Raw genomic sequence first — 13991 nt, forward strand, 5'->3', positions numbered from 1 at the left:
TTCTCTTATTCATCTTTTGTGTATCTTTATAGGTTTCTCTTTTACGGTCATCATAAGGTTTACATATAACTACACAATATATTAAGTACTTATTATTTATATTGAGTACACGTACCTTATGACATAAATATAGATCTGTTCAAATATGCCATAACCATGCTGGAGAACAACAACGCACTTCAAGGTACACTGGCTCGGATCTGCAGGCCTAAAACCCAACTCAAAGGAACCGAGTCTACATCAGGGGACACGCAGTCTGGCAGTGGAGCCATAATCTACAAGAGGTACCTTAATGCACATCTACTACAGGACAAAGGAGACTTCAGAAATCCCGGCTGAGTGTCTCCAAGTTAATACCTAAAAAAAGAAACATAGTGCAGGTTTAGATAAAAGACAGGGGGCCACGAAAGAACTTGGACAAAACAAGCCATCTTGAATTCTGGAAGAAACAGGGCACAGACCCCCGACCTCCCGGAGCCCGCTGGAGGCGCTGTGGGCCCTTCAGTTAGAGCTGAGTGCTGTGAACCCCCAAGACAGCAGGGCCTACTTGCGGCTCAAGCACAGGATCCGTCAGAGGCGGGAGCCTCGTCCGGATCGAAGAAGAGCCATCATCCAGGACATCCCCGGCTTCTGGGCCAAAGCTGTATTCTTGCTGCTGCTGCTGCTGCTGCTGCTCCTTGGGGTTGGCTGCTGCTAGAGGGCAGGAGGGGGCTGAGGAGGGGGAACAGGGCAAGAAGGAGCTTGGGCCAGGGAGAGGAGGAGGGGAGGCGGCAATGGACTGGGGCTGGGGTCAGGGTCGGGGTGGGGGGCACAGGGCAGTGTGGAGAGTGGAAGCAGGAAAGAAAGCGGAGGAGGACTGGGAGCAGCGGAAAAAGGGGCAGGAGGAAGGGAGTAAGGCGGGGGCCAAGGCCAAGGGAAGAGGGCTGAGAGCGGAGGCATGGAGGCCTGCAAGGGCACAGCATGAGGGCGTTGAGGACCAAAGGCCAAAAGTGCAGGCGTGTGAGCGCCAACTTTGGGTGGATTCTTCTGGCCTGGGGCCTGAAGGGGAAGCCTTCTTGGGGTGAGGAAGCACATGGTAATAGTGAAAAGCACGTGTGGAGCCCTCAGCACCCTCCCCACAGAGCAGAGAGTGGAAGCGTGCAGTCTCCCGGGGAAATCCCAGGAGACCGGTGGGCGTGCCAGGACCCATCCCAGTCAGCCAGAGGCTGTGGACTTGTTGCCGCCACGTCCCTGCCGAAGCAGCAGGTCGTCCGCGGCCAGGTGTGAGCTGCAAGAGGCCCCCGTCCCGGGCAAGACTACGGGACCCCAGACACGCCCTCGGGTGGGCTCCCAGCCTGGCCTCCACCGGCCCTTCTCGTGCAGGCAGAAGCACGTGCCCTCCCCGTTGCACCCTGTGAGTCCCCCGGAGCTGCAGCCCTAGCCACGCAGACAGATTCCTCTCACCCCGGAGGGCGGCTTGAAGGCCCGGTGCCTTCCTGTCAGCACCCCTGGGGCATCCCCTACTCGGAGGAGGCAGGGGTCCACGGGGGCAGAGCACATCCCGACTCCACGAACGGTGACAAGCCTGCCCCCAGCACACACAGGCCAGCCAGTGGTCGGGGATGGTCAGGGAACAGGCCCTCCCCGAGGGGGTGCCGACAGACCAAGATGCACGGGAAGGCCGGAACACTGCCGCCACGAGCGTGTGAGATGGCAGGGCACGGGCCGAGGAGGTCGGCGGTGCGGGGTGATGCGGTGGGCAGCAGTGCGCGCCCGGAGTCCTGGCAGATCGCCCGTCCGGTCTCTTCCTCTGGCCCCAGCCTGGCTGTGTTGGCTGTGGCTCTTCCAGCCGTAGCATGTGAAGGCTCCTTGACCTGCTGAAGGTTGTGAGTCACCCCCAGCTGTCGGCCTTGATCAGTGACCAAGACGAAGATGTGCTGAGCTACACGATCAACTTGGAGGTCATGACGGGCAGACGGACGTCAGGCCGGACAGAAGTAGGCCACGGTGGGGGGGATGGGGGATGGGGGATGCGGGACAGAGGGGGCCGGGTGTCCCCGAGGGCTGGGTGCGAGCAGCGGGAGAGCGGAAGGGGAAGTGGTTCATCCCTGCTGGGCAAGCGAGCTCAGGTGGCCAGGAGGAGATTTCACTATTCTCCTGCTGTTGGGCGTAGCAGGCGCAGGAACTGGGCCGCCCCGAGTACCACTGCAGGTTGATGTTCTTCTTCCGGAGCAACCCCTACTTCTGCAACCAAGTGATCCTTCAGGAGTATCACCTTAGCTTCGCAGGTAGGCCGGCTGTCACCTGATGGGGGAAGGGGGCGGGGCGGGGCCGGGCGGGATTGGTCGCCATGTGCCTGGGAGGCCTTGGATGCTGGGCCAGCGCGATCCCTCCCGGTATGGCCCGCTCTTCCTCTAGGCTATAGGGCGTATACTTCCACTCCAGTGCAGTGGTTCTGGGATTACGAACGGGGAGCCCCCAGCCGCAGGGAGGACGCCGTCAGCCTTAAGTTCCTCAACTGGTTGTCAAGCCACGACTGCCCCGGGTCTGACAGGATTGCTGAGATGGGGGTCGCTCGGGCCTGGTCGGAAATGGCGACGTCGGCGGTGGCCAGCTGCTGGGGGAAGGGGCCTGGGTCCTGTCCCGACCTGCCCGTTCCCTCCGCCAGATCATCGGCGAGGACCTGTGGCCCAACCCCCCTGCGCTGCTACCCGAGGGAGCAAGGCGCCGGGGGAGGCAACTGGGAGGCGGGGCACGTCCCTGAGGAGCCCCGGGGCAGGGGGTGTTGGCGAAGGGTGTTTCCAGGACCCTTTCCCAATCGGGGAGAGGCAGGCTGAGACGAGCCTGGGAGCGGGGCGACCCCAGGCCGCCCAGGGAGCGGGCGCGAGGGTGAGCCAGGGGCCCGGAGGACCCAGGCGCACGCGCAGAGCACCTAAGCCTTCGGCTTTCGCTGAACGTCCCAGGGGTGTCCGCGAAAGGAGCGGGCCTCCTCAGGCACCCTCGTGTGCGTCGGCACACCCTGGCTTCGGCCCTCCCTGGGGCCTGGCCCGACTGCCTCCGCGCTTGGGATCAGCTGGGCCCCTGCGTCCGCCCCCGGCCGCCTGGCCAAGGCCTCCAGACGCTGAGGCTTTGGGCTCCCGTGTCGCGCGCCGTCCCTCTCCTGGGCTGGTTCTCCCAGTCTTCCCTGAATGTCCACGCGCATCCCTCAGCGACCCGGCTCCACCCGGACGGCCCTGGAAAGGGCCGCAGGGTGGCCGGTGGCCACTGGGGAGGCGCCCGGGGGAGGAAAGGCGTAGGCGTCACCGAAGGGCGGGGCGTGCTGCCTGTCGCGCGCCATCTCTCCGGTTGTCTGTTGGACACCGGCCGCTTCAGCCACCGCTTGTGGTGTTCCCGTGTGTGTCCGTGTCCGTCTGTGCGTGCGTGCCTGCGTGCGGGCGTTCCCGTGCGTTGGCGGCCCTGCAGAGCCGGCGGGGAAGGCGACGGAGCAGGGGAGTTCGGCCAAGGAGAACGAGAGGCGGGAGGCGTGTACAGACGCGGGAGACGGGCGGAGGCGGAGGTCGGGGTCTGGGGCACCGGAGAGGAAGGAGGAAAGGATGGCCAGTGGAGGTTGCAGCGGGTGGGTCCCAGTTGGTCGGGCGTGGGGCGGGTGGGGAGGGTGGCGGGGACAGAAACCAGAGAGGTGTGAGCGGGCCCCCCCCGGGGCCGTGCCAGAGAGATGCAAGGCCGGAGGCCTCCCTGGAGGCAGCGCGCGGCCCAGGTGCCCCCTGGAGGCTGGGCGGGGAGCTGGGCTGAAAGGTGGGGGCTGTGGAGGCCAGGCGGCCGGCCGGGTTCCCTGCAGGCGGAGGGGGTGGGGCCTTGCAGCTTGTCGCCCACTGGCCTCTCCCCGATTGGTCGGGAGGTGGGGCGAGCGGCCTGGGCCAGGCTCGGGGCTCCTTCCCGCCAAGCTCGAAATCCCCGCGGGCCTGCGTGGGGCTCGAGGCCGTGCGCGTGCGCCCCGGCTGCCCGGGGCCTTCACACGAGGCCGCCGGGGCTCAGCAGCAGCGAGCCCTGGAAGACTCCCAGCGCGCAGGGCCAGCGCGCGGGGACCTCAGCCGCTGGGCCTGCTCCTCCGGCCACGGCCACGTGCTGCGCCTCCGCCTCCCGCTCCTTGCTCCTCGGCATTGGCCGCTGCCGCACGCAGCTCAGGGCCAGGGCCGCAGGGCGAGTGAGGCGGGGCCGGGGGAAGGCGGGGCTCCCCAGGAATCCTGGGTGGCCTTAGCTGTGGGAGGGGGTCTTCCGGAGGCAGGGGCCCGCGCGCCTCCCGCTGCCACGGCGGGGCTGGGGGGCTGGGGACGGAGCAGGCACTAGCGGGTGTCAGGTGCGAGGAGGCCAGCAGCCTGAGGGTGGAGGCCCTGCGGGAGGGGGCGGCGGCGGGGGCGGCGGGGGCGGCACCGGCGGCGGCGGCGGCGGCGGCGGCAGCCGCTGCAGCAGCGGAGGCGGCGGAGGCGGAGGTGGTGGTGGTGGTGGTGGGCATGGGGGAGGCGTTGGTGCTGCTGGTGGACGACGTCATGGGGGTGGTGGAGGAGGTGGTGGTGGAGGAGGAGCAGGACCCGCAGGAGGAGGAGGAGGTGCAGGCCGAGGAGCGGGGAGAGAAGCCCCTGGAGCAGGGGCCCGCAGAGCCAGGGCGCGGACCCGCGACCTCCCTGAGCCCGCTGGAGGCGCTGGAGGCCCTTCAGTTAGAGCTGGAGCCTGTGAATAAGCAAGCCAGGAGGGCCTACTCTCGTCTCAAGCTCAGGATACATCAGAGGCGGAAGCCCCATCTCGAACAGAGAAGTACCGTCATCCAGGGCATCCCTGGCTTCTGGGTCAAAGCCGTATCCTTGATGTTCTACCTGAGGGACCACGATGTGGCTGGGCTAGTGCCAGAGGGCAGGGGGCAGCGGAACAGCCCCGGGGAGGGCAGTTCAGCTGGCAAATTGCAGGTGGTGGAGTAAAATCCCCGGGTTTGGGCACCCCGTGGAAACCTGGTTTTGGAAGCGTCGGGGCATCCTTGACGTCGCACGTAGCAGGACATGGGACTGGCGGTCTGGGCGCAGAGGCCCGAAGCTGAACTGTGAACAGCACCAGGGCCTCTCCCGACAAAAGCGGTATCTGATGCACAAGCACTCCTTGGGATAACGCTGCGGGAAGCCTTGGGTGGGGAGCTGTGTCAATGCCCATGCCTGTCAGAGCTAGGACGGTGTGCTGTGGGGAAGGAAGCTTATCCTGTGCAGGAGGATCGGAGGGAGATGCGGAGACGGGGGCCTCCCTCGCGGGAACAGAGCCTCCCCGTTGTGCACGTTAGGGCACAGACACGCACCGCCCAAGAGGCCTGTTGGGCCTTCGTGCAGGCCATGTGGAGGGAGTGGGACGAGCTACTGCGGGGAGCTGAGGCCAGGCAGCGCCGGGCTGCTGTCCAGGCTAGCTCTGAGGTGCCAGCCCTTTCACCTTCAGCATCTGGAGGCTCCTTGACCTAAGGCAGTTTGTGAACCACCCCCGGATGTCAGCCATGATGACTGGCCGAGATAAAGACCTGCTTCGCTACATGACCGATCTGAAGGTCAGGCTGTGGGCACTGAGGCTGGGGAGGAGGGGAGGAGGGGAGGCTGGGGAGGGGAGGGCAAATGATTTCTCCCTGCAAACGGGAAAGGACCGGTCTTCGGGAAAGAGATTTCACCCTCGTCCTCCGCTTTGTCTCGGCAGGTGGAGGAACTGAGGCATCCCAGCGACGGCTGCAAGATCACGTTGTCCTTCGGGAGCAACCCCTACTTCCAGAATGAAGTGATTGTTAAGGAGTACCTCGTTAGCATCAGCGGCAAGAGGCGGCTCCCTGGAAGAGGGGGTGGCGCTGGAGAAGGTGGGGTGGGTTAAACTTGAAAGAGGATCGGGGCCCTCTCACACGCCCCTCTTGCCGCAGGCTACAGGGCATCTCAGTCCACTCCAGTTCAGTGGCACCAGGGTTTTGAACGTGAGGCTTACAGGCGCAGGCAGCACAACAGCAGCCTAAACTTCTTCAACTGGTTCTCCGACCACAGCCCTGCGGGGTCTAGCAGGATTGCTGAGGTGGGGCCTGTCTGCAAACTCCTTAAGTGACCTTGGTGGGTTCCCCGGTTGTTGGGCTGGGGATCTGAGCCCTGCCCTGCCCTGCCCTGCCCAGATCATCAGTAAGGACCTGTGGCCCAATCCCCTGCACTACTACTTGAGGAGGAAGGCACCGGGAAGGGGAGCTGAGAGGAGGACAGGTGAGGAGCCGGTGGGCTGGGTGCTGAAATGACGGTTGTCGGGGAGCCGGGTCACTTAACCGCACTCGTGGAGAAAGTGAGGCTCAGAGGAGCACAAAGAGTGACGCCCGGGCAGAAGGGTGTCAGCGTGTGGGGCAGCCATTCTGGAGAACTGCGGTGCGAAACTGGTTCTGAGGAGGGAAGCTTGAGGTGCATGACGCAGCGTGACTGTCCATGGTCGCTGAGGAGCGAGCGGACTCGTTAGCTTCGCCTCTCTGAACTGCCGTTCCACGGCCATCAGCCCCACGGCCCCAGGCCTCCTCTGGCACCCCGTTCGTTCACTTTGGGCTCGCCCGATGTCCCGCCCACCACCCCATCCGCGGAGGTCTGTGAGTCTCCTTTATGCGGAGCCTTAACCCACTGTCCCGTTATTCTTCTGTTCGGATCGTCAGAGTCTTGTTTGAATTTTCGTATGCACCCCCTTCGCCTCCCGCAGCCATCCTGAGAAAACTGGCCATTGCGCGTAGATTGTGGGGGGGCGGGGGCGGTGGGGTGGGGTGGGGTGGGCGGGGCGGCAGTTTAAATACGTGGTTGGAGGAAGTGTGAGCTCAGAAACGAGGATGTGGCCACGTCGGCCGGGCAGGGCCTTGAAACATCCCCGAGGCTCCTTAGTGTTGTTCAGAGAGGATGGGTTTTGATGCGTGTGTCCGTGTGTGTCTTCCAAGGCGCTGCCAGAGTTTGAGACAGGTATGACCGAGCGGCACCCTTGACCTAAACTAGCAGAGAAGACCTAAGAAGCTTCTTCAGAGGAAGCTGAGTGGTCAGCACGGTTCTCGTGCCCAGGGAAGAGACGAAGAGAGGTCTGTGTCCGGTGAAACGTACAGAGGGGAAGACACCCGTAAACCCGGAGTGATACCGGAAGATAAACGGACAGCCTCCAGCGCACGTGTCTGTGTGTCGTTTGCGCTCGGGCTCGGGGTGAACACGTCGACCCCGCGTGGGCTTTACAGGTCGTTGCCTGGGAAATACGGTCCGTTGGGAGGGCTGGTCCTGGAGAGGTGTAGAGAGGGGTGGAGCAGGCTTTGGGGTTGCATCACAGGTCACAGTTCTTCCTGTGGGCGGGGGCTGGGCAGGAAGAAGGAATAAGAGAAGGACCCGTTAACTGGCGCCTGTCACTTCCCCGAGGGAGGTCGGGAATCTCAAGGAAGTGGTCCGGTGAGCAGGGGCCTGAAACGGAAATGCTGGTCCTCGGTTTTGTTGAATGGCGCTCCTCCAAGTATCCCCCACCCCCCCACCCCGTGGGAGGTCGCCGGACACTTTAACAGCACACAGCAGGGCGGGAGCCTTAACGGTAACAGTCAGTTCAGGGTTGAACCAGTTGCCCTCCTCACGTGTGTGAACACAGGGAGGGTGCTTTGCTGAGACGATCAGCCTCTCAGGGCCGGGGTTTCAAGCGGCCCCTTGGGAGATGGGGAATGTCGGGCGTGTGGAGGGGCTGTGGGGAAGGGAGAGAGGATGGCGTGGTGGGAAGGCAGTGAGGATGTCGCTTTGTTTCTGGCAGAGGGGACCGGGGGAAAAGGTAAATGGCTGGCAAGCAGAGGAACAAACGAAAACGGATTTCCTCCTGTCTGTGTGGGCTCTTGTGAACTCAGTTCCTTTGTCCAGGGATCTGGAAACCTCCCGTTTGGGTGCAGAATGCCAGCGGGCAGAGGTGAGGGGAGTGGGGAGGTGGGGATGTTGCGCGGGCAAGGGCCAGGCCACCCAGCCTGCCGCTCCGTGTCCTGTGATGGCACTGTGGCTAGTATCCGTATTGTCAGGCCGGCTTAAGCCCTCTGCCCAAGGCCCTCCATCAGGCCGAGACCCCAGCACGTAAACAGCACCAACGGGAGTGCGGTGTTCTCGCGAACACGCCAGTGACCTCTCGTCCTCCGTGGAATGGCTGGGCACTTCGTGGTGGCGTTTCAACCTGACAGGCTCACAGGCACCACCCTTCTCCTGGGACCTGGCCAGCACTCTGTGCCTAAGGCCGACGGGAAGACCTGGAGCACGCTGAGCTCACCCGGGCAGTGGGGGGGCCCTTAGGGCGCCCCTCGCCGAGTGGCTGGCGGTGTCCCAGGAACACATCTATCTCTGGACCGGGCAGAGGACTGACTCTGCCACGAGTGGCGTAGGGAGAGTTCGGCGTTTGGCCCACGACGTCCTTCTCTCCCCAGAGCAGCAGCCCTTTCCAGGACGAGGGGTTGGCAGTCAGAGTCCACGGCTTCGTGGCCGTCGCCGTCACCACGGACTGAGTTGCGTCTCCCGATTGGCGTCAGGCTTTGGGTTTGAAAGCCGACACCCGAGCTTCGCCCCTTCTAGGGTGAAGGCATCTGGGGGAGGCTCTGGAAGGCAAGGCGTGGCCTTCTCTGGCTGCCAACCGCACAGCCACCCCGCAGACTCTGGGGAAAGCGGTCTTCTCAGCTCCTCGATCTGTAAGCTTCAAGCAACCCCGGGCGCCCCCTCACGCTGGCACCTGTCTTTCCCGGTGCTGGTGAAAATAAACCACGCTCTAGTGGCCCTGTGCTGGGAGTGGGACAGCATGGTGGCGCACGGTCTTAGGGGACTTCAGACCGGGCTTCCTCTAAGGACTCCACGCTAGGTACCCATACTCAGCACGTTTGGTGAGGTCCTGCCCAGGACACGAAGACCAGGGAAAAGGTTGGGGCAGGGTCCCCCAGCTCCTAATATGGCCTGCCCGTGCTCAGGTACCGGCGCCTGGTTTGGGTCTGATCTGGCCGGGAGTGAAGGGGAGGGAGACACACGAGACGTTCCCACGAACAGCAGGTAGCAAATCTGTGAACTGTGGACGGCTGACTTGAGTGTCACCGTCTGGTGGCCTGGCACGATTTGTCCCCCAGAGGGTACAGCTGGCTGACATTCTTCCTCGGGTACGGAGCTTAGACCTGGGTGTGCCTGGTGCTCTTTTGGGCTCTTTAGGCCTCTCACGTGGGCCCTGATGTCTGGGTGCTGTCAAGTTGACTGCACACTTGTACACGTTGCCTAACGTGTCCTCCCTTTGAACTTCAGTGCCCGTGAGCCCCGGTGTGCTCTCTGCCCAGAGAGGATCCCCGATCGACTCGTGAGCATTGTCTGGCTCAGTCACTCTGAGCCACGTGTGTGGTTCCTGGGTTTTGTCAGCTTAGAACGAAGGCTGGGTGTCTGCGTTGTGTCTGCCCGGCATGTCTCGCTCTCTGAGCGCGTGCCGGGGTCTCTTCCTGTGGCTCTGCCCGTGCCTTTAGGTCCCCGACCTGGCAGCCACGCCTGTGCCAGCGTGCACAGCTCTGTCACTGTCAGTGTCTCCGCCTTTGCGTGTCTCTGTTTCGACACACGCACGCGCTCTTTTTGCTCTTACTCGCTTAGTTAGCTTGCTGAAGTCTGTCTCTGAGTCGGTCTGCGCCGGAGTAGTTCAGGCCTTCCCTCCGTTCCTGGATCGAGCGGTCGCCCCGCCGAGCACCGGGATCTTGGTGTGAGTCCTGCTATCGTCGTGAGCAAAAAGAAACGCTCTATTGCGCGCCTGGGTGAGGGTGGCCCGCGTCTGGAAGCGGACGACTAGCCAGGCACTTGCTGCAAATCACTGAGGGACGTGAATCTCATCCACGGGAGTGAGAATGTTGCTTGCGGCACCCCGAGTGAGAGGAGGACTTTGAGGGAACGCGTCTTGGTGTGGAAGGTTGCAGGAGGAGAGCGTTTGGGGTTGACCTGTTAGCGTTTTGGAAACGCTCGTGCAAGAGTGAAGGAAACTGACTGTGATGTCTGCCCGTTGTTGTTGTTTTGTTTTCCCCTCGCATTGGTCATTAACCCAGCTCTGCGCGTACACGAGTCCTTCATGGTTGTCTGTAAAGCAGCGCCCGGACAGTAGGAACTGGGGCTTGCCCTACTGTGCGGAGTCAGTGGCCGGCGAATCCTTGTCCTCAGTGACCCCGCATAGCCCAGCGAGCAGGGTTACGTGAACCGAATGAGGGCATACGGCACAGCAAATCGGGGACGGAGCACCTCGCCTAGGCCCTCAGGTGGCGTGGAAGGAACGTGAGGGCTTCGGGAGGAGAGAGCTGTGAGTAGAGGCGTCTTGTCCTAGGGAAGCTGGGTGTGTACGTTCATGTCTTTTGCCGTTGTTCCGCCCCACTCTCTCTCTCTCTGTCTCTCTCTCTCTCTGTCTTCTCTCTCTCTCTGTCTCTCTCTCTCTCTCTCTCTCTTCTCCATCTGGGACCACCGTGTGTATACCTCAGGGTGCTCGATGGGGTCTGGCCACTCTCGGTGACTTGTCTCTTCCCTATCTTTGTTTTCTTCCTGCTCCTCATCGCAGGGTGACGTCAGTTAGCCTAAGCTGAACTTTTGTGATCCTTCCGTCCGCTCAAGCCTTCCACTGAAATCTCTAGCGACGGTTGTGATCGGCAGGCCGTGGCCTGCAGCCCCGTGGTCCCTGGCCGTATCTTTTCGTAACTTCCATCTCTTGGTCGAGAGTCTCTGTTTGGATAGACCTTGTTGTCCTGGTTTCCTTCACTGTTTTGTCCGTGGTCCCCTTTGTCACGCGAGCGTCCGTGTGACACTTGGTGGAACATCTGCCTCCGAGGTTAAATTACACGAGGTTTCCTCGTGCGCAGTTTCTTTCAATTTACTTCCCTATCCTGCGAATGGCAAACGCGCTCTCGTTTCACTGCATGCCTTGTGACTTCTGTGGACAAGCAGAGATTTTGAATTCTGCAATGCGGGAACGTGGGAGAGGCGGCTGTTCTCCGTCATACTCTCCCGTGGCCGCTTGTTGTGGTCGCTTCTCTCGGTTACTTTTCCAAACTGCTTTGGAGTAGACTGTAGCCTTTGTCCTGTGTAGTCACCGACCTCACCTCCGTTCCACGAGCTGGGTGGCCCCGAGAGATTTCTTTTCAAATGCCTTGGCTGGAGGGGCAGGGGATAAGGAGAGACACATTTTAAAAAGCACTCTCCCGGTCTCACAGTTTGCCTTGGGGTTGGGTACACAGCTTCATCACTGCGTCCACCACTTCCATCCGCCCGAGTTTTCCCATCAGGTTCACTGGGAGCCTGAAGGTCAGCCAGCAGTGAAACCTTGAGGGTGTTGTGAAATCTTCCCTGACGGAGTGAATGCACACACACGGGACTGCTGAGGTGGGGGTCGCTCGGGGCCTGGTCGGAAATGGCGACGTCGGCGGTGGCCAGCTGCTGGGGGAAGGGGCCTGGGTCCTGTCCCGACCTGCCCGTTCCCTCCGCCAGATCATCGGCGAGGACCTGTGGCCCAACCCCCCTGCGCTGCTACCCGAGGGAGCAAGGCGCCGGGGGAGGCAACTGGGAGGCGGGGCACGTCCCTGAGGAGCCCCGGGGCAGGGGGTGTTGGCGAAGGGTGTTTCCAGGACCCTTTCCCAATCGGGGAGAGGCAGGCTGAGACGAGCCTGGGAGCGGGGCGACCCCAGGCCGCCCAGGGAGCGGGCGCGAGGGTGAGCCAGGGGCCCGGAGGACCCAGGCGCACGCGCAGAGCACCTAAGCCTTCGGCTTTCGCTGAACGTCCCAGGGGTGTCCGCGAAAGGAGCGGGCCTCCTCAGGCACCCTCGTGTGCGTCGGCACACCCTGGCTTCGGCCCTCCCTGGGGCCTGGTCCGACTGCTCCGCGCTTGGGATCAGCTGGGCCCCTGCGTCCGCCCCCGGCCGCCCAGCAAGGCCTCCTGATGCTGAGGAGGTCGGCTACCGAGTCGCGTCCTGTCCCTCACCTGGGCTGGTTCTCCCAGTCTTCCCTGAATGTCCAGGCGCATCCCTCAGCGACCCGGCTCCACCCGGACAGCCCTGGAAAGGGCCGCAGGCTGTCTGGAGGCCACTGGGATGGCGCCCGAGGAGAAAGGGCGGGGCGTGCCGCCTGTTGCGCGCCATCTCTCCGGTTGTCTGTTGGACACAGGCCGCTACAGCTATGCCTTGTGTTGTTCCCGTGCGTGTCCGTGTAGGTCTGTGCACGCGAGCCCGCTAGCTGACTTTCTCATGCTTTGGTGTTCCTGCAGAGCCGGCAGTGAAGTCGAGGGAGAAGGAAATTTCGGCCGAGTAGAATGAGAGCCCAGAGGCGTGTGCAGACGCGCGTGAGACCGGCGGCCGGGGTCTGGAGCACAGGCAGGAATGAGGAAAGGATTGACAGTGGAGGTTGCAGAGGGTGGGCAGCACGTACCCGGAATGAGGCAGAGAGAGCCGTTAACAAGTTAATGAATGCTCCTGTCTTGCTCCCATCCTGTGTGATTGTCCGGGGGTCGCTGAGTGGTGATGGCCACAAGGGATACCTGAGCCATGGGCATTGCCATCATATAAGGATCCAGAGAGGCCGAACGGTAGCCCTGTCATTTAGGAAGCCCCTGAGGCCCCTGAGTGGTAGCCAGGGCTCCGGGCACACGAAAACGGCATGCTGCCTTCTGCCCGAGGGAGGCGTGAACTGCGGTCCCCGGGGCCTGCAAGGTTCCCCAGGTGGCTCTGCGCGTGAGCGGGCGCGCGGGCGCGCCTACCCGGGTGTGTCGCGGCAGGCTCTGCGGCAGACGGCAGGACGGGAAGGGCGGCCACCTGACCTTTCCCTGCTCGGCTTCACCGGCTTCTTCCTTCAGACAGGCGGTGATCCCCACATTCTTAAGGACCTTGTGTGGGACGCTTCGGCAAGACAGCTTACACTTGGCCCTCTTGTGCTACAGGAAGACAGCTCTTGCAAAGAGCCCTGGCTGCCAGGGGCCTCCGAAGGCCGTGTGAGAGGCAACAAGAAGGCAGTTCAGGGCAGACACGTGCTCGTGCAGAGCAAAGGAGGGCACGAGCATCTCGCTGGGAAGCTCACTGGGGGCACTGGAGCGCCCGGGACATCGGCAGGAAGGGACAGGTGAGCTCCAAGACGGCTAGGCCCCAGACAGCTTGAGATTCCTCTCCGCTTGGTGAGAGAGGACCAAGGGAAATGACGTCGTGCCTGTGTGCTTCCCGTGGTCCGGCAGTCAAAGGCAGCTGGGAGAGAAGCCAACCCAGGCGGGCGGAAGGCAGCAATATCCGGGGAGAGAACAAGGACTCACACGACGGGCTGCGGGAGCGGGGCGAGAGGGGCGCAGGTAAAAATCCTTTCTCCTGGAAACACAGACGGCGGGCAGCGTGTAGACGTATAGGTCTGCACGCATGCAGGCGTGCCTCCGCTCGTGCGTGTGCGTGTGCGTGTGCGTGTGCGTGTCTGGTGAGGAGGCCTGAGAGTGGGGCTCGAAGGCGGGCGTGCGTGCCCGGACACTGAAAATGTGACAGGCTTTTGAAACGTACGTCAAGTCTGGGCCAGCTGGAATCACCGGGCTGCGAGAAGAGGCAGTGGGGAAGTCCCGTGCTTTCTGGAGAGACTGGGAAGGTGCGAAGGACACTGGAAATAGGATAGACTAGATTGTTTGCCGTGTGCGGAAGATTAGCCTCCACCCTATCTCCCCCTAAGCGACAACCACCTTTCAACCTTTAGTTCCCTGACGGCATATGGGTCTTATCCCAAAGTTCCAAATGCAAATTCATTTTAGTATGAAAAAGTATTACCCTAGGTTACACAGAGCGTATTTAAAAAAGTGACAAACCCTCCTCAGTTATACCAAATATATTTCAGGGTCCCATTCCTAATTCAGATCTCTCACATTTCGCAGGTCATTCTACCCACTCTTAGCTCAGTTGTCTGAGCTGTTGTCTCCATTGTCATCTGCAGAGCATATGTCTGGATCTCCCATCTTGTTCCAGGGGCTTTAGGTAGCCT

At 62.2% G+C, this 13991-nt stretch overlaps 1 protein-coding gene across 1 annotated transcript; it reads left to right on the plus strand.

Moving 5' to 3' along the window:
- Nucleotides 1-4490: 4490 nt before the first annotated feature.
- LOC102519739 (testis-specific Y-encoded protein 4) lies at nt 4491-13693 on the plus strand. The gene is made up of 6 exons (XM_032474459.1): nt 4491-4832; nt 5480-5557; nt 5701-5812; nt 5915-6060; nt 11484-11551; nt 12925-13693. Exons 1-6 carry the CDS (start codon nt 4491-4493, stop codon nt 12977-12979), a joined length of 801 nt encoding a protein of 266 aa, XP_032330350.1. The 3' UTR covers nt 12980-13693.
- The last annotated feature ends 298 nt before the right edge of the window (nt 13694-13991 follow it).

Source organism: Camelus ferus, chromosome X (genome assembly GCF_009834535.1).
Source record: "Camelus ferus isolate YT-003-E chromosome X, BCGSAC_Cfer_1.0, whole genome shotgun sequence".
Taxonomy (NCBI): Eukaryota; Metazoa; Chordata; class Mammalia; order Artiodactyla; family Camelidae; genus Camelus; species Camelus ferus.

Coding starts and splice junctions, on each gene's coding strand:
- LOC102519739 (XM_032474459.1), top strand. CDS start 4,491: ATGGGGGAGGCGTTGGTGCTGCTGGTGGACGACGTCATGGGGGTGGTG. Junction 4,833..5,479: donor CTGGCTTCTGGGTCAAAGCC/GTATCCTTGATG, acceptor GACCTAAGGCAG/TTTGTGAACCACCCCCGGAT. Junction 11,552..12,924: donor GGAGCAAGGCGCCGGGGGAG/GCAACTGGGAGG, acceptor CTTGTGCTACAG/GAAGACAGCTCTTGCAAAGA.